General features: G+C 49.0%; 1 protein-coding gene across 1 annotated transcript in view; it reads left to right on the top strand.

Moving 5' to 3' along the window:
- NISCH (nischarin) overlaps positions 1-22845 on the top strand; it is a 63272-nt gene extending 40427 nt beyond the window's left edge. Inside the window, exons 16-21 of the mRNA XM_065933555.1 lie at positions 15288-16688; positions 18597-18981; positions 19435-19591; positions 20058-20186; positions 20714-20875; positions 21608-22845. Of these exons, the coding sequence (XP_065789627.1) occupies positions 15288-16688; positions 18597-18981; positions 19435-19591; positions 20058-20186; positions 20714-20875; positions 21608-22218 (2845 nt within the window). The 3' untranslated portion in view covers positions 22219-22845. The remainder of the gene's footprint in view (positions 1-15287; positions 16689-18596; positions 18982-19434; positions 19592-20057; positions 20187-20713; positions 20876-21607) is intronic.
- The last annotated feature ends 1294 nt before the right edge of the window (positions 22846-24139 follow it).

Raw genomic sequence — 24139 nt, 5'->3', positions numbered from 1 at the left:
TTACCGTGATTGTGCCGCTCCTGCCATCTGGCTGCAGCTTCTTTGTCTTTGGAGGTGAGGTATCTTTTTTTGGTGGGTCCCAGCACCCTTCTATTGATGGTTACTCAATAGCTAGTTGTGATTTTGGTGCTCTTGCAGGAGGAAATGAGTGCACCTCCTTCTACTCTGCTATCTTGTACCGGAAGCCAACTGTCCCAGTCTTAAAGAGCTGTTTTTTTGTTTTTTTTTTTTTAAAGTGATGTGGGTGGGGTGGTCTCCAAAGCCTTGACTGTTTACTGTGAATTTTACAGAAGAGGTTCCCCAACTGCATTTTATATTTCCTTTTTCACAAGGGCATTAGAGGCCAAGGGGCACTTGAATTTATTATTATTTTTTAAATTTTTACTGGAATATAGTTGATTTCTAATGTGTTACTTTCAGATATACAGCAAAGTAAATCAGTTACACATACATCCACTCTTTTTTAGATTCTTTTCCCATCTAGGTCACTACAGAGTACAAAGTAGGGTTCCCTGTACTATACATTAGTAGGTTCTTGTTATCTGTTTTAGATACAGTAGTGTATATATTTCAATATCAGACTCCTGATTTATTCCTCTTCCCCATTTCTCCCTGGTAACTGTAAACTTTTCTACATTTATGACTCTTATAAATAAGCTCATTTGTACCATTACTTTTTAGATTCCACATGTAAGGGATACATGATATTTGTCATTATCTGACTTCATTCAGTATGATAATTTCTAGGTCCATCCATGTTGTGGCAAATGGCATTATTTCATTCCTTTTTTATGGCTAAGTATTATTCCATTATATGTATGTTCAGTTCGGTTCAGTTGCTCAGTCGTGTCTGACTCTTTACGACCCCGTGAACTGCAGCACGCCAGGCCTCCCTGTCCATCACCGAGTCCCGGAGCTTGCTCAAACTCATGTCTATCGAGTTGGTGATTCCATCCAACCATCTCATCCTCTGTCGTCCCCTTCTCTTCCTGCCTTCAATCTTTCCCAGCATCAGGGTCTTTTCCAATGAGTCAGTTCTTCACATCAGGTGGCCAAAGTATTGGAGTTTCAGCTTCAGCATCAGTCCTTCCAATGAATATTCAGGACTGATTTCCTTTAGGATGGACTGGTTGGATCTCCTTGCAGTCCAAGGGACTCTTAAGAGTCTTGTCCAATACCACAGTTCAAAAACATCAGTTCTTCGGTGCTCAGCTTCCTTTATAGTCCAACTCTCACATCCATATATGACTACTGGAAAAACCATAGCCTTGACTAGATGGACCTTTGTTGGCAAAGTAATGTGTCTACCCCATCTTTATTCATTCACCTGTCAATTGATGTTTAGTTTGCTTCCGTGTCTTGGCTACTTTAAATAGTGCTGCAGTGAACATTGGGGTGCTTGTATCTTTTTTTTTTTTCATTTTTGCTTGTAACTTTTTGAATTAAGTTCTTCTCTGGATATATGCCCAGGAATGGGGTTGTTGGATCATATAGCAGTTCTATATTTAGTTTTTCAAGGAGCCTCCAATACCAGTTTTCTTAACGGTCGTAACAATTTAACTTCCTACCAGCAATGTAGGAGGGCTCCCTTTTCGCCACACCCTCACAAACACTTAATGTTCAGTTCAGTTCTGTCGCTCAGTCATGTCTGACTCTTTACGACCCCGTGAACTGCAGCACGCCAGGCCTCCCTGTCCATCACCGAGTCCCGGAGTCCACCCAAACCCATGTCCATTGAGTCAGTGATGCCATCCAACCATCTCAATCCTCTGTTGTCCCCTTCTCCTCCTGCCCTCAGTCTTTCCCAGCATCAGGGTCTTATTGTTAGAGTCTTTTTTTTTTAAAGAGATATAGTTTTAAAATACTTTGTTTTGTTTGTTTGTTTGGTTGGTTGCCCAGGTCTTAGTTGTGAATACAGGATCTTTGATCTTTGTTGCAGCATGTGGGCTCTTCAGGTGCAGCACAGGGGAGGTTTTAGTTGCGGGATGCAGACTCTTTCTTGTGGCATGTGGGATCTAGATCCCTGACCAGGGATCAAACCCAGGCTCTAAGCATTGGGATCGTGAAGTCTTAGCTTCTGGATCACCAGGGAAGTCCCATCTCATTGTTTTGATTTACATTTCTCTAATAATTAGTGATGTTGAGCATCTTTTCATGTGCCTCTTGGCCATCTGTATGTCTTCTTTGGAGAAATGTCAATTTAGGTCTTTGCCCATAGTTTGATTTGGTTTTTTGTTTGATATTGAGCTTATGAGCTATTTCTATATTTTGGAGATATACATAGTGAAATAATTCAGAAAGAGAGAAATAAAGACCATTTATTAATACATACATGTGGAATCTAGAAAAATGGTACAGGTGAACTTATTTGTAGGGCAGGAATAGAGACAGAGAACGAACATGTGGACACAGGTGGGGATAGCACACGGGGTGTGTGAAATAGGATGGGAGACTGGATTTACATATTTACACTACCATGTGTAAAATAGAGAGCTAATGCGAACCTGCACTGTAGCCCTGGAAACTCGGCTTGGTGCTCTGTGATGACCTAGATGAGTGGGGTGGGGATGGGGGTGTGAAGGAGGTCAAAGAGGAAACGGAGGATATTTGTATGCATATAACTGATTCATTCATTGTATAGCAGAAACTAACATAATATTGGAAAGCAATTATACTCAAAATTTTTTCTGATTTTTCATTAATTTTGTATCATTCAGATTTTCCAGATTCATTGATGAGCTCTCATAGTCTTCTAATACTCTTTGGATTTGGATTTGGATTTTTTGTGTATCTGCAAGCAGTGACAATTTTACATTCTCGTTCCAGTTTGGATTTCTTTTATTTCCTTCCTTTTTCTGATTGCTGTGACTAGAATCTCCAGAACTGTGTTGAATAAAAGTGGCGAGAGTAAACATCAGGAGGTTTTGGAGGAAATGTTTGGAGTTTTTCACCTTTGAGAATGATGTTGTATGTAGCCTTATTATGGTGAGGTAGATTCCCTGTATGCCTATTTTCTGGAGAGTTTTGTTTATTTTTTTTAATCATAAATGGGTGTTGGATTTTGTCAAAAACTTTTTCTGCATCTATTAAGTGATCATATGGTTTTAACTCTTCATTTTGTTAATGTGGTGTATCACATTGATTGATTTGTGTATATTGAAAAATCTTTGCATCCCTGGGATAAATCCCACTTGATCATGGTGTATGAACCTTTTAATGTGTTATTGGACTTGGTTTGCTAGTGTCTTATTGGGATTTTTTGTGTCTGTGTTGAGTGATACTGGCCGGTAATTTTTCTTTTCTGTTTTTAGCATTTATCTGTTTGGCTGTGACGTCTTAGTTGCAGCACGCAGGATCTTCGTTGCACCGTGCAGGGTCTTTCACTGTGGCTCATGGACTCTCCTTGTGGTGTCCAGGCTCAGCGGTTTCAGTGTGTGTGCTGTGGTTGCTCTGCGGTTTTGGGGATCTTAGTTCCCCACCAGGGGTCAGGCCTGTTTCACCTGCACCGCAAGGTGGGTTTGTAGCCTCTGGACCACCAGGGGAGTTCTTGTAATTTTCATTCTTGAGGTTCTTTGGTTTTGGTATCAGGGTGAGCGTGGCCTCATAGAATGAACTTGGGAGTATTCCTTCTTTGGCAGTTGTTTGGAAGGATTTCAGTGTTGTCTAAATGCCTGGTAGAATTCATCTGTGAGGTCATCTGGTCCTGGACTTTTGTTGGAAGTTTCTGAATCACAGTTTCAGAACTTGTGATTGGTCTGTTCGTGTTTTCTGATCCTTCCTGGTTCAGTCTTGGAAGGTTGTATTTTTCTAACAATTGGTCCATTTCTTCTAGATTGTCCGTTTTATTGGCATATAGTTGCTTGTAGTAGTCTCTTATCCGTTGTACGTCCATGGTGTCAGTTGCAACTTACCCTTTTTCATTCCTAGTTGTTGTTGTTTTTTTTGTAAATAATTAATTTTTGGTTGTGCTATTTCTTTATTGCTGCATGCAGTCTTTCTCTAGTTACGGTGACCCAGGACCACTCTTCGTGGCAGTGCCTGGGCTTCCACTGCAGTGGCTCTCACGTAGCACCGGCCCTAGGTACATGGGTTTCAGTGGCTGCAGCCCGAGGACTCAGTAGTTGTGGCTTGTAGGCCCTGGAGTGTGTGCTGGCTTCAGTATTTGCTGCTCTTGGGCTCAGTAGTTGTGGCCCATGGGCTTGGTTGCTCCATGGCATGTGAAATCTTCCTGGACAAGGGTTCACACCGATGTCCCCTTGGCTTGGCAGGTGGACGTCCATGCACTGTACGACCAGGAAAGTCCCGTTTCTAATTTTCTTGGTTTGAGCCCTCTTTCTTTTTTCCCCCTTTGAGTCTAAAGGTTTATCAGTTTTGTTCATCTTTTTATAGGACCCGTTTTTATTTTCATTGACCTTTTCTATTGTTTTCTTCATCTTTCTATCATTTATTTCTGCTCCGGTCATTATGACTTCTTTCCTTCTGCTAACATAGGGGTTTATTTGTTCTTTCTGGTTCACTTGTGGTGTGTGTGTGTGTGACTGCACTGGGTGTCTGCTCTGTGCAGGCTTTCTCTAGTTGTAGTGAGTGGGTTTACTCCGTAGTTGCGGTACATGGGTTTCTCATTGAGGTAGCTTCTCATGTTGCAGAGCATGGGCCTTGGAGTACAGGCTCAAAAGTTGCGGCACATAGGCTTAGTAGTTCTGTGGCATGTGGGATCTTCCCAGACCAGGGATTGAACCCGTGTCCCCTGCATTTGGCAGGTGGATTCTTAACCACTGGACCACAAGGGAAGTGCCACAATTAGGTTGTTTATTTGAGATTTTTTCTTGTGTCCTGAGGTAAGATTGTATTGCTTCAGCTTCTCTCTTAGAACTGCTTTTGCTGCAGCCCATAGGTTTTGGATTGTCATGTTTTCATTGTCATTTGTCTCTAGGTATTTTTTTTATTTCCTTTTCGATATCTTTGGTGATCCATTGGTTGTTGAGTAGCGTATTGTTCAGCCTCCATGTATTTGTGGGTTTTTGCAGTTTTTTTCTTGTATCTGATTTCTGATCTTATAGTATTGTGGTTGGAAATGATGCCTGATATGTTTTCAGTTTTCTTAAATTTACTGAGGCTTGATTTATGGCCAAAGATAAGCTCTATCCTGGGGGATGTTCCATGTGCACTTGAAAGTGTATTTTGCTGCTTTCTAATGGAATGCTTTATAAACATCAGTAAGTCCATCTGGTCTATTGTATCTTTAATGCTTATGTTTCCTTATTGATTTTCTGTCTGGATGTCCACTGGTGTAAGTGGATATTAAAGTCCCATGCTATTATTTTTTTTCTTTTTTTTCTTAATATATAATTATATTTTATTGAAGTATAGTTGACTTACAGTGTTTCAGTTGGTGATTTAGTTATACATTTACAAATATATTATTTTTGAAATTATTTTCCATTATAGATTATTACAAGATATTGACTATAGTTCCCTGATGCACAGTAAACCTTTGTTGCTTTTGCCTGTTTTTAATTAACAATCTAAATTAATGGGGAACTCCAAGAGGGTTTATGCCAAGGGGTACCCTGCTGGCCTTCTGCTGCCAATGCCCCATTCCTGTGGCGAGCCCCGTCCCTGTGGTGAGCCTCTGCCCAGCTATACCTCCATAGTATTCCCTCCAATACTAGTAGGTAGTTTTAGTTCAGTTTCCTGTGAGGTCACTGTCCCTTTCCTCTGGATCTTCATGTATGAAAGGTTTTGTTTGTGCCCTCCAAGACTGGAGTCTGTGTTTCCCCCAGTCCTGTGGAAGTCTTGTAATCGAATTTCACTGACCTTCAAGGCCAGATTCCTTGGGGAGTACCATTTCTTTGTCAGATCCCCAGGCTGGGAAGCCTGATGTGGGGTTCAGAACCTTAGAAACAGTGGGAGAACTTCTTTGGTATTGCTCTCCAGGTTTTGAGTCACCCACCTGGTGGGCATGGGGTTTGATTTTATCATGATGGTGCTGCTGCAGCCATTGGGCTGCGTCTTCCTCTTTGTTTTTGGACGTGGGGTATCTTTTTTTGGTGGGTTCCAGCATGCTCCTGTCAGCGGTTGCTCGACATCTGGTTGTGATTTTTTTGTGCTCTCACAGGAGGAGATGAGCAAATGCCCTTCTATTCTGCTATCTTGAACTGGAAACATTTTTCCATTCTCAGAGCTGCTTTAAAGAAAAAAAGTGATGTGGGTGGGTTAGTCTCCAGAGCCTCGACTGTTTACTCTCATTTTTATACAAGAGGTTCCCCAACTGCATTTTATATACCCCTTTTTCACAAGGACAGTGGAGGCCAAGAGGTACTAGAATTTATTAGTATTTTTAAAATTTTTATTGGAAAATGGTTGATTTATAATGTGTTACTTTGAGGTATACAGCAAAATAAATCAATTATGCTTATATCTCCACTTTTTTAGATTCTTTCCCCATATAGGTCATCACAGGGGGCTAAGTAGAGTTCCTTGGTGCTCTACAGCAGTAGGTCCTTGTTCGTTATCTGTTTTATATATAATAGTGTGTTTATGTCAGTCCCAAACTGCTGATGTATCCCTCTTCCCCATCTCCCCCTGGTGACTATAAGTTTGTTTTCTTCATCTATGACTCTTTTATAAATAAGTTCATTTGTACCATTATTTTTTTAGATTCCACATACAGCAATATGTGATGTTAGTCCTTATCTGACTTCATTCAGTATGACAATGTCTAGATCCATCCTATTGGGGCAAGTGACATGATTTCATTCTTTTTTTTATGGCTGAATAATATTCCATTATTAACCTGTCAGTTGATATTTAGGTTTCCTACATGTCTTGGCTGTTGTAAAGAGTGCTGTAGTGAACACTGGGGTACATGTTATCTTTTTGAATTAGTCTTTCTCTGGATATATGTCCAGAGTGGACTTGTTGGATCATGTAGTAGGTCTGTATTTACTTTTTTAAGGACCCTCTATACCATTCTCCATAACGGCTGTAACAATTTATATTCCTGCCAACAATGTAGGAGGGTTCCCTTTTCTTCGTACCCTCACAAGCCTTTATTGTTTAGAGACTTTTTTTTTTTTTAAGAGATACAGTTTTAAAATATTCTGTTTGTTTATTTGGTTGCCCGGGTCTCAGTTGTGGAATGCAGGATGTTTGATCTTCGTTGCAGTGTGTGGGCTCTTCAGGTGCAGCGCAGGGGAGTTTTTAGTTGCGGCATGCAAACTCTTACTTGTGGGATGTGGGATCTAGATTCCTGACCAGGGATCAAACCCAGGACCCCCAGCTTTGGGAGCGTGAAGTCTTAGCCACTGGATCACCAGGGACATCTCAGAAGACTTTTTTTAGTTTATTTTCCACTGGAGGATAGTTACTTTACAATGAGTGTTGTGTTGGTTTCTGCCATATAACGGCATGACTCAGCCATAAGTACACATAGATCCCCTCCCTCTCAAACCTCCCTTCGCCCCCCTGACCTTGTCCCACCCCTCTTGGTCGTCACAGCACGGGTTGGGCTCTGCCTGTCTGTCATACGGCAGCTTCCCACTAACTGTGTCACATACGGTAATATGTATGTTTCAGTGCGGCTCTTTCAGCCACCCCATCCTCTCCTTCCCCTGGTGTGTCCACAGGCCTGTTCTCTGTGTCTGCATCTCTGTTCCTGCCCTGCAGGTAGGTTTATCAGTGCTGTTTTTCTAGATCCCACATATGTAGGTCGGTGTTCAATGTTTGTTTTTCTCTTTCTGACTTAACGTTGCTCTGTAACAGGCTCTAGGTTCATCCACATCACTAGAACATCAAAAAAATTTTTTTATGGCTGAGTAATACTCCATTGTGGAGCTTCCCTGGTGGCTTAGTGGTAAAGAATCTGCCTGCCAATGCAGGAGACTCAGGTTCAAATCCTGGGTTGGGAAGATTCCCTGGAGAAGGATCTTCTGGAAAGAAGGCAACCCACTCCAGTGTTCTTGCCTGGGAAATCACGTGGACAGAGGAGTCTGACGGACTACAGTTCATGGGGTCGCAAAAGAATCAAATACAACTTAGTGATTCAAACAACAGCAACAATATTCCATTGTGTATGTGTACCACAGATTCTTGATCCATTCACCTGTCAGTGGACATCTAGGCTGCTTCCACGTCCTGGCTGTTGTAAGTAGAGCTGCAGTGAACCTTGGTGTACATGTGTCTTTTGAACTATGATTTTCTCAGGGTGTATGCCCAGTAATGGGATTGTTGGGTCATATAATAGTTTTATTCGTAGTTTTTCAAGGAATCTTCATACTGTTTTCCATAGTAGCTGCATCAATTTATAGTCCCACCAACAGTGCAAGAGGGTTCCCTTTGTTTCACACCCTCTGTAGCATTTATTGTTTATAAGATTTTTTTGATGATGGCCATTCTGACCTGTGTGAGGTGATACCTCATCGTAGCTTTTTTCTTTTTTACTTTATGTATTTGACTGCCTTAGTTGTGACCCGTGAGATCTTTCTTGTGGTGTGGGGGCTCCAGAGCATGCAGGCTTCAGTAGTTGTGACCTACAGGCTCTGGAGTGTGTGGGCTCAGTAGTTTTGGCACATGGGTGTAGTTCCTCCATGACATGTGGGACCAGGGATTGAACACACATTGCCTGCATTGCAAGTCAGATTTGTAACCACTGGGCCACCAGAAATTCCCACCTGATTGTAGTTTTGATTTGCATTTCTCTGTCAGTTACTGATGTTGAGCATCTTTTCATGTGCCTCTTGGTCATCTGTATGTCTTCATTGGAGAGAAGTTAATTTAGGTCTTTATCCATAGTTTGATTGTGTGTTTGTTTGGTTTTGAGCTACATGAGCTCTTCTGTGTTTTGGAGATGTACAGGATGAAGTAAGTCAGAGAAAAATAAATATTGTATATTAATGTATATATGTGGAATCTAGAAGAATGGTACAGATGAACCTATTTGTCAGGCAGGACTAGAGACACAGATGTGGGTGTGGGGAGTGGCTGGAAGGGGAGTGTGGAATGAATTGGGAGATTAGGATTCACATATTTACACTACCGCATTTAAAAGAGAGCTAGTGTGAACCTGCCGTATAGTGCAGGGAGCTCAGCTGGGTCCTCTGTGAGGACCTAGATGGGTGGGATCAGGGGTGGGAGGGAGGTGCGTGTGGAGGAGGCTGTATGTATACAGATAACTGATTCATTTATTCCACAGCAGAAGCTAACACAACGTTGTGGGGCAGTTATACTCCAATAAAATGTTTTCTGATCTTTCGTCGTGTTGTGGGGCAGTTATACTCCAATAAAATGTTTTCTGATCTTTCGTCGTTACTTTGTAGGAATGCAAGAGATTTCTGGGTGTTAATTTTCTATCCTGCAGATTTACCAAATTCATTGATGAGCTCTCATAGTTTTCTGGTAGTGTCTTTAGGATTTTCTGTGTATCTGCAGTCAGTGACAGTATTTTCTCTTTTCAATTTGGATTTCATTTCTTTTTCTTCTCTGATTGCTGTGACTACACTCTCCAGATCTGTGTTCCGTCAAATTGGCAAGAGTGGACATCAGGAGATCTTGGAGGAAATGTTCTGAGTTTTTCACCTTTGAGAATGATGTTAATTGTGGGTTTGTTGTATGCGGTCTTTGTTATGTTGAGGTAGATTCCTTCTGTGCCCACTTTCTGGAGAGATTTTTTTTCTTTTTAAACCACAGATGTGTGTGGGATTTTGTCAAAAACTTTTTCTACATTTGTTAAGGTGATCATACGGTTTTTTTCTTCTTCAGTTTGTTAATGTGGTGTATCACATCAGTTGATTTGTTTATATTGAAAAACCTTTGCATCCCTGGAATAAATCCCACTTGATCATGGTATGTGAACCTTTTATTGTGTTGTTGGGCTTGGTTTGCTAGTGTTTTGTTGAGTTGTGGGGGTTTTTTTTTTTTGCCTCTGAGTTATTGGCCCTTAATTTTTCTTTTTTTTTTTTTTCATTTATTTTAAGTTTTCTTTTTTTAATGTTTATTTATTTGACTGTGTGACATCTTAGTTGTAGCACGCAGGATCTTTGTTGCGTTGTGCAGGGTCTTTCATTGTGGCCCATGGACTCTAGTTGTGTGCAAGCTCAGTATTTGCAGTCCGTGGGGTCAGTTGCTCCAGCATGTGGGGTCTTAGTTCCCTTACCAAGGATTGAACCTGTGTCCCCCGCATTTCAGGATGGATTCTTGACCCCTAGACCACCAAGGAAGTTCTATAATTTTCTTTTTTTGTGATATCTTTGGTTTTGGCATCAGGGTGATGGTGGCCTCATAGAATGAGCTTGGGAGTGTTCCTCCTTCTGCAGTTTTTTGGAAGGATATCAGAGGGATAGGTGTTAACTGTTGTGTAAATGTTTAATAAAATTCTCCTGTGAAGCCGTCTGGTCTTGGACTTTTGTTTGTTGGAAGTTTTTGAATCAGTTTCAATTTTAGTACTTGTGATTGATCTGTTTCTATTTTCTATTTTTTCCTGGTTCAGTCTTGAAAAGTACCTTTCTAAGAATTTGTCCATTTCTTCTAGGTTGTCCATTTTGTTGGTGTATGGTTGCTTGTGAAAGTTGCTCAGTTGTATCCGCTTCTTGGCGACTGTGTAGACTGTAACCTGCCAGGCTCCTCTGTCCATGGAATTCTCCAGGCAGGAGTACTGGAGTGGCTAGCTGTTTCTGTCTCCACAGGATCTTCCCAACCCAGGGATCAAACCCCATTCTCTCGCATTGCAGATTCTTTACGGTCTGAGCTACCAGGGAAGCCCAAGGATACTGGAGTGGGTAGCCTATCCCTTCTCCAGTGCATATTGCTGACCCAGGAATTGAACCTGAGTCTCCTGCATTGCAGGTGATTCTTTACCAGCTGAGCTACCAGGGAAACCCCCATAGTTGCTCATACTCTTACGATCCTTTGTATGTCCATGGTGTCAGTTGTGACATCCTTTTTCGTTCCTACTTTTTTTTTTTTTAATAATTTTAATTCTGGGGTGCTGTGTCTTCATTGCTGATACATGCTCTCTCTAGTTATGGTGAGCCGGGACTTCTCTTCATTGTGGTCACTGCAGTGGCTTCTCACACTGCGGTGCTGTGCAGTGCTGCATAGCACAGGCTTTGCCGCCCGTGGACTCAGCAGTTGCTGCGTGTGGGCTCCAGGGCACGCAGGTCCAGTCGTTGCAGCACAAGAGCTCAGTAGTTGTGGCTTGTGGGCCCTGGCGCATGTGCCGGCTTTGGTGTTTGCTGCTTGTGGGCTCAGTGGTTGTGGCACATGGGCTTGGTTTCTCCGCGGCATGTGGGATCTTCCTGGACACGGGATCAGCCCAGTGTCCCCTTGCACTGGCAGGCAGATTCTTATCCATTATACCACTGCAGAAGTCCCCACTTTTTATTAACTTGAGCCCTCTCCTTTTCTTTTCTCCCAATGAATTAAAAGGTTTATCAATTTTGTTCATCTTTTCATAGGATCAGCTTTTAGTTTCATTGATCTTTCCAATTGTTTTATTCATTTTTATTTCATTTATTTCTGCTCTGTTCAATATAATTTCATTCCTTCTACTGACTTTGGAGTTTGTTCTTTCTCTAGTTCCTATAGGTGGGGTGTGTGTATGTGTGTGTGACTGTGCTTGGTGTTTGTTAGGCACAGGCTTGTGTGTGTGTGTGTGAGAGACCCTTCTAGGTCTTTGCTGTGCGCAGGCTTTCTCTAGTTGCGGTGAGTGGGGATTACTCTCTAACTGCAGTGCATGGACTTCTGATCGACGTCGCTTCTCTTGTTGGGGAGCATGCGGTCTAGAGTTCAGGCTCAGTAGTTGTAGCACACAGGCTTAGTTGCTCTGTGGCATGTGAGATCTTCCTGGACCAGCAATTGAACCCATGTTCCCTGCATTGGTAGGTGGGTTGTTAATTGGACCACCAGGGAAGTCCTGCAGTTAGGTTGTTTGAGATTTTTCTTGTGTTCTGAGGTAAGATTGTATTGCTGTCAACTTCCCTCTTAGAACTGCTTTTGCTGGATCCCATAGGTTTTGGATTGTCATGTTTTCATTGTCATTTGTCTCTAGGTATTTTTTATTTCCTCTTTGATTTCTTCAGTGATTCATTGGCTATTTCATAACATATTGTTTAACCTCCATATGTTTGTGGGGTTTTGCAGGGTTTTTATTTCTTATATTTGATTTATAATCTTACAGCATTGTGGTTGGAAAAGATAGTTGGTGTGATTTTAGTTTTCTTGAATTTACTGAGGCTTGATTTGTGGCCAAAGATACGCTCTATCCTGTAGAATGTTCTGTGTGTGCTTGAAAAGAAAGTGTATGCTGTTTTCAAATGGAATGCCCTATAAATATTAGTTAAGTCCATCTAGTCTAATGTATCTTAAAGGCTGGTGTTTCTTTATTGATTTTCTGTCTGGATGATCAGTCTATTGAGTTTCCTGCTGTTATTGTATTACTGTTGATTTCCCCCTTCTTTACCAGCAGAGCCACCACAGAAGCCCTTATGACCATTAGCATTTGTTTTATGTTTATACTGAGCTGCTCCTGTATTGGGTACATACATGTACTTGAAATTGTTGTGTCTTCTTGGATTGATGCCTTGATCAATATGTAGTGTCCTTCCTTGTCTTTTTAATATTTATATATTTACTTGGCTACACCAGCTCTTAGGTACAGCATATAGAATCTTTGATCTTTGTTGTAGCCTGCGTGATCTTTAGTTGCAGCATACGAACTCTTCGTCTGTTGGATCTAGTTTTCTGACCAGGGATCAAACCCCAACGCCTTGTGTTGAGAGCGAGTGTTAACCACTTGACCACCAGGGAAATCCCATTTCCTTATCTCTTGTAACAGTTGTTATTTTAAGGTCTGTTTTGTCTGATATGTATATTGCTATTTCAGCTTTCTTTTGATTTCCATTTGCATGGAATATCTTTTTCTATCCCCTCACTTTCAGTCTGTATGTGTCCCTAAGTCTGAAGTGGGTCTCTTGTAGACAGCATATATATGGGTCTTATTTTGTATCCATTCAGCCAGTCTGTGCCTTTTGTTTGGAGCATTTATTTAAATTTTACATTTAAGGTAATTATTGATAATACATGTTCCTATTGCCATTTTTCTTAATTGATTAGGATTTGTTTTTGTTGGTCTTCTTTTGTTCTCTTGTGGTTTTATGACTGTCTTTAGTGTTGTGTTTGAGTTGCATTTTTCTTTTTTGTTTGTGTATCTGTTACAGATTTTTGGTTTGCAGTTCCCGTGAGGTTTGGATTCTTTTGTAATTTGGCTGCACCCATTGGGGCTTGTGGCACCCTTGTTGTGGGCCATGGGAACTTTCATTGTGGCACTCAGTCTCAATCACTGTGTGGAATGTGGGATCCTAGTTCCCTGAGGAGGGATCAAACCCGAGTCCCCTGCATTGCAAGGCAGATTCTTAACCACTCGACCACCAGGGAAGTCCCCCTTGAGATTTTGCTATAGCAATCTTTGTGCATGGTTGTTTTAAGTTGCTGGTCTCTTGATTTCAAGAGTAATTCTGATTTCCTGTATTTGTACTCCCGTCGTGGTTGCTGATTTTGATATGATATTTGTGTGTGGATGGTTTCCTACTATTACTTCATGTTTGCCTTTATTGTTGAGCTTTCCCAATTGTGCTTTTCTTGTTTCTAGTTTTGGCCTCCCCACCCCCACCCCCGATGGCATGTGTGTGTGTGTGTGCTAGCGTGCGTGCGTGCTAAGTTCCTTTGGTCGTGTCCAGTTCTTTGCGACCCTGTGGACTGTAGCCTACCAGGCTCCCTTATTCATGGGATTCTCCAGGCAAGAGTACTAGAGTGGGTTGCCATGTCCCCCTCCAGGCAATCTTCCTGACCCAGGGATCGAACTCTGCATTGGCAGGTGTGTTCTTTACCATTTACCATCTGCCCCGCCCCCCACCCCTGCCCCCAAAAGTTCCTTCAGCATTTGTTGTAAGGCTAGTTTGGTGGTGTTGTATTCTCTCAATTTTTGCTCATCTGTAAAACTTTTGATTTCTCTGAATCTGAATGAAAACCTTACTGGGTAGAGTATTCTTGATTGTAGGTTTATCTCTTTCATCACTTTAAATATATTTTGCCACTCTCTTCTGGCTTGCAGTTTCTGCTGAAAAACCATCTGATAACCTTATGGGGATTTCCTTGTGTGTTGTTCATTACTTTTCCCTTTTGATTTTATTATTTTTTCTTTGTATTTGACTTTTGTCAATTTGACTAATATGTGTTTTAGCATGTTCCTCCTTGGGTTTATCCTGTATGGAACTCTGCACTTCCTGGACTTGAATGACAGTTTCCTTTCCCATTTTAGGGAAGTTTTTGGCTATAATCTCTTCAAATGTTTTCTCAGGCCCTCTCCCTGTCTCTTTTTCTCCTGGGACCCTATAATGTGGATGTTGGTATGTTTAGTGTTGTCCAAGAGGTCTCTGAGACATTTCTTATTTCTCTTCATTCTTTTCTGTGGCAGCAATTTCCATTTTCTTTGCTCTGTTCTGTGACAGTGATTTCCAGTTCTCTGTCTTCCAGCTCACTTATTCTTCTGCCTCAGTTATTTTGCTATTGATTTTTTTCTAGTATATTTTTCCTTTCACTTATTGTATTATTCATCTCTCTGTTCTTTTAACCTTCTGTTTCTTTGTTAAACATTTCTTGTATCCTCTCTTCTGCCTCAGTTATTTTGCTATTGATTTTTTTCTAGTATATTTTTCCTTTCACTTATTGTATTATTCATCTCTCTGTTCTTTTAACCTTCTGTCTCTTTGTTAAACATTTCTTGTATCCTCTTGGTCTGTGCCTCCATTCTTTTTCTGAGACTTTGAATCATTTTTACTGTTACTATGAATTCTTTCTCGGGTAGATTGCCTATCTCTGGAGGAGCTTGAATTTAAATGTGAAGGTCCTCAGACCCACCTGTCCCTCTCCCTACCCCCCCTCAAGGTCACTGGCTTCCCCTAAGGAAACTGCTTGTCAAGTTAGTCCATGCCCTTGAGTACTCATTGCCTTTGGGGCTTGTGGCCACTGTCTATAGGACTGAGACACATCTTCATGATGTGGGCAGGATTACACTGGATGCCTGTGGTCTGGGCCCTTGGAAGTGTGGCTGTCTCAGCCTTCCAGCACTTCAGCTCCCTATCAGGGTGCTTGCTAGGAGCAGGCTTGGTTAGGAGGCTTGTGAGACCCATGCATTGTTTCCTCAAGACCAGGGGGACAGCAGCAGAATCTGGATGTGGGAGGTGGGGGCATCCCAGCCCAGCATGCCACTGACCTGGCCTCTCCCCACACAGCCCCGAGCACGCGGAGCCAGAGGTCCAGGTGGTGCCTGGGTCCGGCCAGATCATCTTCCTGCCCTTCACCTGCATTGGCTACACTGCCACCAACCAGGACTTCATCCAGCGCCTGAGCACACTCATCCGGCAGGCTATCGAGCGGCAGCTCCCTGCTTGGATCGAGGCCGCCAACCAGCGAGAGGAGGGCCAGGGGGAGCAGGGCGAGGAGGAGGAGGAGGAGGAGGAGGTTGCTGAGAACCGCTACTTCGAAATGGGGCCCCCTGACGCAGAGGAAGAGGAGGAGGGTGGGCCAGGCGAGGAAGAGGAAGAAGAGGAGGAAGAGGAGGAGGAGCCTGAGGAGGAGCGCCTGGCTCTGGAGTGGGCGCTGGGTGCAGACGAGGATTTCCTGCTGGAGCATATCCGCATCCTCAAGGTGCTCTGGTGCTTCCTGATCCACGTGCAGGGCAGCATCCGCCAGTTCGCCGCCTGCCTCGTGCTCACTGACTTCGGCATCGCTGTCTTCGAGATCCCACACCAGGAGTCGCGGGGCAGCAGCCAGCACATCCTGTCCTCACTGCGCTTCGTGTTCTGCTTCCCGCACGGCGACCTCACCGAGTTCGGCTTCCTCATGCCGGAGCTGTGCCTGGTGCTGAAGGTGCGGCACAGCGAGAACACGCTCTTCATCATCTCGGACGCCGCCCACCTGCACGAGTTCCACGCCGACCTGCGCGCCTGCTTCGCCCCGCAGCACATGGCCATGCTGTGTAGCCCTGTGCTCTACGGCAGCCACACCAGCCTGCAGGAGTTCCTGCACCAGCTGCTCACCTTCTACAAGGTGGCGGGCGGCTGCCAGGAGTGCAGCCAGGGCTGCTTTCCCGTCTACCTGGTCTACAGCGACAAGCGCATGGTGCAAACAGCTGCCGGGGACTACTCGGGCAACATCGAGTGGGCCAGCTGCACCCTCTGCTCGGCCGTGCGGCGCTCCTGCTGCGCGCCCTCCGAGGCCGTCAAGTCCGCCGCCATCCCCTACTGGCTGCTGCTCACGCCCCAGCACCTCAACGTCATCAAGGCCGACTTCAACCCCATGCCCAACCGGGGCACCCACAACTGCCGCAACCGCAACAGCTTCAAGCTCAGCCGCGTGCCGCTCTCCACCGTGCTGCTGGACCCCACGCGCAGCTGCACCCAGCCGCGGGGCGCCTTCGCGGACGGCCATGTGCTCGAGCTGCTCGTGGGCTATCGCTTCGTCACCGCCATCTTCGTGCTGCCCCACGAGAAGTTCCATTTCCTGCGCATCTACAACCAGCTGCGGGCCTCGCTGCAGGACCTGAAGACCGTGGTCATCGCCAAGACCCCTGGAACCGGGGGCGGGCCTCAGAGCCCCCTCGTGGATGGCCAGCCTGCCGAGGGCAGGGCCAGGTGAGACTGAGCACGGGCTTCTGGGGGGCAGGGGGCTGGCTGAGACCACTCCACTCACCCACCCGGGTCTCTCACCCCCGTCAGCATTGTCCTTGGCTCCCTCGGGCTTGGTGCTGGGCTGCTCCTTATCTCCTAGGCTTCAGGAGAGGTCCTTCTCTGTGGAAGGACACTGTGCCTCTAAGGGGCCCAGTTCTCTGCCACTTAGAGCCCTGCGTGACTGGGCCTCCAGGCTTCTGCTCCCACCTTGCCTGGCCCTCCTCGCTGGGCCCAAGCGTGGCCTCTAGGCCTCACCCGTGTCCCCTCGCCCCTGGGCTCCCAGTCCCGTGGTTGGCTCTCTGAGCTGGGCTGGGGGAGCTGCTGCTGGCACTGCCTGCCACTGACCCCCAGCTTCAAACTTTACCCTTTGGTGAGCCATATACTCCTTCCTCCTCAGGAGGACCCGGGTTGCTCAGGGGCCCACTCTGTGTAATTTTGTGAGACCCTTCCAGAGGAACCTGTTGGCTGATAGCAGCAAGGTCTAAGTGTGTAAGCGCGGTGGTCGCTTTGTGCAGAGCTCCTGCTCTTCTGGGGGAGACTGAGGTGCAGAGAGAGGAGGAATTCGCATCCCTGTGTTCGTCGTCTTCACTTTTCCCTCCTTCCCCTGCTCCTGCTGCTGAGCCTGGCTCCCCTCAGAGCTGCCTGGGCTTGAGGTAGAGTAGCCTATGAGGGGGACTGTGGTCAAACCCACGGTTCATCCCTGCCTCGGGCTCAAGAGGCTCCATGTGCCCTTCAGGGTGCCCCTTTCTCCTGTGACTTCCTCCAGCTTCATGTATGATGGGGCTTCCCCAGCTGGACAAGAAAGCCCTTCATTTGTTCCTGGTGGACAATGGAGACCCTGTCCTCACCCCAGCATTTCAGAGGCCCTGCCTTTTCCCTCCAGCCCAGCCCCTCAACTGATGCTCCCAAAGGACATCCAGCCTCTTCCTGGCTGAATCAGGGGCCCCTTGTGCCCAGCTCAAGTCCCATGCCCTCTGTAGAGACCCCTCATTCCTTCAGGTATTGGGGAGCTGCTTGTGCCAGAGGGCCTCGCGAGGCTGTCTCTCCGCCTTCCTGCCCCCATGATGGGGCTTCAGATGGTGACACCTTGTCTTGTTTCCCTGCCACCCCCAAACCTGGCCGGACCTTGCCCACAGAGGGGACTGCACGCAGAAAGCTGGCACCCTGCTTCACCCCGCAGACGCGTGTCTGCCCCAGCCAACAGGAGGAGAGCCTGGGAGGCTTGGGGGGATTTGGCCCCGTGCCAGATCAGGGCCCCAGGGATCTCTTTCAATAGACAGCTGTTCGACTGAGAGGATGATATCCAGGACTCCCCACTGACATGAGCCCGGGCTTGTGGGTGTGTAGGCTGGTTGCAGGGGGCTCCCAACATGCACGAGGATTCTTTCTGAGTGTTGTTGGACCTGGTGTTGGACTGAGAAAATCAAGCGTGGCCACATGCAGTGGTGGCCAAAGTGGGTGAGATCCTGGGACACCTGAGGAGGCCTCAAAGGCAAACTGAGGAAAGGTTGAGTTTTTCTTTCTCAACTCCATGTGCCCCAAGGTCCCAGCCTGGGCACCTTGGTCCACACTCTGGACTCTGGAGTGGCATTGGGATACCTCTGCCACCTTTTCAGAATGATGTTTCAGCCTCTGGGTCACAGCTGCCTGTCTCAGCCTTGGTCCGTCCTCCCACCTCCCTCCCAAGAGCAGGGGCCTGGGCATCTTTTTCTTTGCTCTTGACATGAGGAACCAAGCTGAGATCCCCAGCTGGCCCCAGAGGTGGTGTGTGGTGCACGTGGTCGCCTCACGTTGAGGCTCACGTGGGCTGGGTGTCTGCATTTGGGGCCTGCACGTTAATGTGGTGTTTCTGGGGGGAATCGGGATATGTAGCAGTGACCAGAATCTCCAAGATGCTCCAGCAGAGACTGCAGCCCCGGCCCTGGTGGAGGTCCCAGCTCTCACTCCAGGAGAGGCCTCAGCCCCCAGCCTGGCAAAGGCCCCAGCTCCAGCGGAGGCCTCAGTGCCAGCTCTGGTTCCAGTGGAGGTCCCCACGGAGGCTGAGGCCTCAGCAGAGATCCCAGCGGAGGCCTCAGCCTCAGTGGAGGCCCTGGCCCAAGCAGAGGCCCCTGCACAGTACCCAAGTGAGCCCCTGATCCGGACCACGTCGGAGGACAATCAGATCCCCTCACACCTGCCCGCCTGCCCGTCTCTCCAGCACATCGCCAGCCTGCGTGGACGGGCCGTGGTCGAGTTCTTCCACAGCAGCATTGCCGAGGTAGGGCTGGCACACCTGTGGAGGAAGGTGGCTCGGTTGCCCCAGAGCTGCAGCAGGCTCGCCTTGGGCTCAGCTTTGGGTTCCCAGCCTTCTCTGTGCTGGCTTTTCCCCAGCTTCAGCTCTCCACAGTTTTGAGGACCTGAGTAGGGAGGACCTGGACTGCCCTCCCCTGGCCAGTTGTCCCCTCCATCGCTGCCTCCCCCTGTGGCCTGTGCCTCCCCCCGGCCTCGGTCCCTGGGCAGACCCTACCGCATACTGTCTCCCGCTCTTCACCTCCTCTCTCCTGTATTTATACATTCATTGACAAGACGCGGTAGAATCCCATGCCACCCCGGGGCAGCAGGTCACCAGCCAGTGGGGCTGGCGGAAGCCCCTTCCCAGAAGCCTGGAGGAGGAGCCGCACACCCTGGTCACCTGCTGTCCTGCAGCCCCAACCGGCCCCTCTGTGTCCAGGTGGAAAACGAGGAGCTGCGGCACCTCCTGTGGTCATCGGTGGTGTTCTACCAGACGCCGGGGCTGGAGGTGACTGCCTGCGTGCTGCTGTCTACCAAGGCCGTGTACTTCGTGCTGCATGACGGCCTCCGCCGCTATTTCTCGGAGCCGCTGCAGGGTGGGCACTGGGGCCCAAGGGGGCGGGAGGGCTGCTGTCTCCGGACCCCTGTGCAACCTGAGGAAGCGGTGGTTTGGCTGCACGGGGCTGAGACTCTTCAGAGGGAGGGGGGTGATGTCAGCACTTTCCTTCTGGAGCTGGCACAAGGGATGTAAAGCCAGGCGTGAATGCACCCAGCCAGGCCCCTGGGGGACTAGGACCCAGGCGTGACCAGGGAGGGTTGGTCAGCCTCTGCCCCTTGGGGCTTCAGTGGGTTCCTCAGCCAGCTGGCTGTCCTAGGACTCCTGGTGTGTCCAGTACACCAGGCACGTTCAGACTGTAGAGCACATTTCCCATGAGGTCATGTGTGTGCAGAGGCGGTGGTGGCTTCTCAGCGGGCCAGGCCATCAAGGGGGCCCTTTCCTGCTCCAGGCAGCTGTGTACCTGGGAGCCACCACCACATTCGGCCCCTTTCTCCCTATCACAGATTTCTGGCATCAGAAAAACACCGACTACAACAACAGCCCCTTCCACATCTCTCAGTGTTTTGTTTTGAAACTCAGCGACCTGCAGGTAGTCAACGTTGGGCTTTTCGACCAGTATTTCCGGCTGACGGGTGAGTGGCCACTCTGCTTTGTCCTGTTTTGGGTGAAGGCCAGGGTCCCCAGCGGGCTTCCACCTTCATACGTGGGTGCATTATTGCAGGCAGAGTTGTGTGTCTGCTCACAGACCAGTTCACCGGAGCGGGAGGAAGCTGCTTCAGGAACTGCTGAGAGAGCAGAACTCACCCCCAGGACTTGGAGCGGGAGGCCAGGGGCCGAGGCCGCGAAGTGCTGGGTGGGCGGGCAGAGTGGGCCCTGGGCTCTCAGGCAGGATGTGTCTGATTCATACTTCCTGAAGAGAGAAAGCTAAGCTCTTTCCCTAAGGCCTCTGTATCCCCTTCCAGAAAAATGTCACAGCCCTTCCGGCCTGAGAAGGGGCTGTCTCCCCAGGCCCCGTGATGCTTCCCCACGTGGGCTTTCCCGGCCCCGTCTCTGTGGTGCTCAGGTCCAGGCTGACCTGCCGGAGACTGGAGAAGACTGCAGGGGCAGGCCGGGGCTGGGGGAGCGGCGACCTGCGCTCATGGCTGTGCCTCTCTTGCAGGCCCCTGCGCGGCGCAGGTGGTTACCTGCCTGACACGGGACAGCTACCTGACTCACCGCTTCCTCCAGCACCTCATGGCTGTGCTGTCCTTGCTGGAGCGCACACCCTCACCTGAGCCTGTGGACAGAGACTTCTATTCTGAGTTTGGAAACAAGACCACAGGTACCCCGCCCAGCTCAAGTCTCCTCACCAACCCTGAGGGCTGTAGCAGGCCTCAGGACAGCGTCTCTGTGCCACAGCAGCCTCTCTGCTCCTAGCTCTCTTTTCCTGCTTAGTCAGCTAGAGTTTCCCATGGTTTGATGTTTTTTTTTTTTGGCTATCATGGATCTTCGTTGCTGCACGCAGGCTTTCTCTGGTTGTGGTGAGCAGAGGCTGCTCTTGGTCCTGGTGTGTGGGCTTCCCACTGCAGTGGTTTCTCCTGTTGCACAGAATGGGCTCTTGTTGCATGGGCTTCAGTAGTGGTGGTGTGTGGGCTCTGTAATTGTGGCTCATGGGCTCTAGAGTGCAGGCTTTGTAGCTGTGGGCCCAGGCTCCATGGCATGTGAAATCAGTCTCCCTGAACCAGAGTTCGAACCAGTGTCCCTTGCATTATTGCAAAGCGGTTTCTGAACCACTGGACCACCAAGGAAGCCCTCCATGGACTTCTCCATGGCCGAGTCTCTGTGCCAGCAAATCCACAGCCATTCAGCAGGTGCATTTCTGTGTCTGCCCTGCTCTGAGCTGCTGGCCTGAGGGTCTCAGACTGAGCGGGGGTGGGGCTTGGATCACTCTCTCCTGCTTCTGACGGTCATGGGACTCATGCTGCCGTCTCTGGGGGCCTTGGGGCTGCTGGTGAGCCCAGCACCACCACAGGCCAGTTCCAGCCTGCAGCCCTGGTGGCATCTCTCTCTTCAGGGAAGATGGAGAACTATGAGCTGATCCACTCGAGCCGCGTCAAGTTCACCTACCCCAGCGAGGAGGAGGTCGGAGACCTGACGTTCACTGTGGCCCAGAAGATGGCTGCCCCCGAGAAGGCGCCGGCCCTCAGCATCCTGCTGTACGTGCAGGCCTTCCAGGTGGGCTCGCCGCAGCCAGGGCGCTACAGGGGCTTGCTGCGCCCCAAAACGCTCCTGCTCACCAGCGCTGAGATCTTCCTCCTGGACGAGGACTTTGTCCACTACCCGCTGCCTGAGTTCGCCAAAGAGCCGCCACAGAGGGACCGGTACCGGCTGGACGACGGGCGCCGCGTCCGGGACCTGGACCGCGTGCTCATGGGCTACCAGACATACCCGCAGGCCCTCACCCTGGTCTTCGATGATGTGCAGGGCCACGACCTCATGGGCAACGTCACCCTGGACCACTTCGGGGAGGTGCCAGGTGGCCTGGCCAGAGGCGGCCAGGGCCGTGAGGTCCAGTGGCAGGTGTTTGTCCCCAGCGCCGAGAGCCGAGAGAAGCTCATCTCGCTGTTGGCCCGTCAGTGGGAGGCCCTGTGTGGCCGGGAGCTGCCCGTGGAGCTCACCGGCTAGGCTCACCCGGGTGGGCTGGCCCTTGCTGCCCGCCGTGTCTGGCCCGGTATCCACCCAGGGCCGGGAAGCAGGCCATCTTCGCTGTTTTTAAAATGTGCTCTCTTTCGATACCTTCGTTTGACTGTCCTCCCAGAGAATGTGACACCTGTGTTCAGTCGGTTCTTTCTAATCTTGGGAGTGAGAGCGCCGGCCCCCCCAGGGCCTCCGTGCGCTGCCAGCCTCCCGCAGATCTGTCGCCTGCCCCTCGTGCTGTGTGGCCAGGCACGCCAGTGTCGTGTCTTCTGTCGTGAGACTGCTGTTAATCTGTGGCGCCGTGGGTCTGGTTTACTCTTCTGCGCGTCCTTTCCTGAGATGTCAAGTCCAGTCTTGTTGCTGTTGCTGTCATTGTGGACATTTGCTGCTAATTATGAAGCTGACAGTGAAATGCACATTGAAAGCTCCCACCCCACGCAGTTTTCCAGAGGGGAGGCCTCTCCTGGTCCAGACTAGTGGGAGAGCCCCATGGGGGCGGAGGCTGCCAGGCCCTGGGGCTGAGAGGGCTGGGGGCAGGGGACCTAGAGCTGCCAGCACCAAGTGTGATTCCTGTTGCCTATTTTCTCTATTCCAGTAAAGCCAAGTTTGACACAGTCTGGGTCTTTTATTTCAAGGGCCACTAGGGTCCCCGCAGGGCGTTGGCGCAGGGCATGGTTGGCCTGAGGGAGAGAGGGTGCCATAGAGACATGAGAGGGTGAGCTACTGGGGGAACGGAGCGGGGAGGAGGCTGCAAGGGAGCGGCTCTCCCAGGGCCGGGTACTGGATGGGTTTCTGAGGAGCCTGGGACAGGGGAGAGAGAAGGGGCTTTTTGGACAGGCCCCTGCTGGGCTGTGGTTAAACCAGGAGCCTCAGGGCAAACCGGAAGCTCCTTAGGAGCCCCTGGCACCCCGGCTGCTGCCCTGCCCCCTCAGGTCTGGAATGTCACCCCCAGCCTGCTGTGAGGGTCGGGCCTGGAGTCTGGGACAGCTCTCTGTGTGGGGTCTCGGGGTCTCACCAGGATGACCTGCAGAGGAAGTAGCCCTGGTGGTGGCTAGCGGGGAGGAGGACCCCGTGCTGTCTGTGTCTGGGCTCATCTCCTGAGAGGTGGTTTGCTTCAGGGAGCCCTGCTGAGGTAGGACATGAGGTTTCTGTGGGAGGCAGCCCCTGTGCCCCGTCCTTCCTCAACCCATTCCTGCCCCGCAGCTGGGTTCTCGAGGCCCGCTCGCCTCTCTCTCATCCTGGCCCCGTCAGGAGCCTTGGGTCCTAAGGTTGCAGGACCATTCATGACGAGCAGCACTGGGGGTGGAGGGGGGGTCAGCCTGGCTCCCAGGCCTGCCTCTCCTCAGTTTTCCTGGTGCAGCACAGTGGGGAATCCTCGCCCGGAGGGCCCATGACTCTCAGGAAGGCTCTGGCAGATGGGGGCAGCCACCAAGGGGAGGTTCTCCCCTTTCACCTCCCCTCAGCCAGATGTTGAAGATGAGCCCCATAGCCTCTCAGCTGGTACAGGAGGGGGCAGTGCCAAGGCCCCTTCATTGGTCTTCATTGGTCGCATCATCCATAAATGGAGAGTTATAGTCCAGAGTCAGGGCCCACTGCGTGTACACCTGGACTGCTGTTCCCAGACCCCACAGCCCAACAGGTAAGTCCAGACCCCAGCCCGGGTCCATGAGGATGGGACCTAGCCGGGGTCATCTGCAGTGTAGTGGGGGGCAGGGTACCCCACAAGCCACAGACCTGGGATTGGATCCTTCCACTGGTTAGCTGAGCAATCTTGGATGAAATTCCCTACCCCTCTGAGCCTCCATTCATCCCACCAATCTGAACGGAATATCTGTGTGTGAATCAGCCAGACTCCATCCCTGCTCTCCCATAGCTGACATTCCAGCAGGGGACGGAAAATAAATAAACC

Source organism: Muntiacus reevesi, chromosome 4 (genome assembly GCF_963930625.1).
Source record: "Muntiacus reevesi chromosome 4, mMunRee1.1, whole genome shotgun sequence".
Taxonomy (NCBI): Eukaryota; Metazoa; Chordata; class Mammalia; order Artiodactyla; family Cervidae; genus Muntiacus; species Muntiacus reevesi.
The sequence above is the reverse complement of the archived record's forward strand: the minus strand, read 5'-3'. Positions and strand labels throughout refer to the sequence as shown.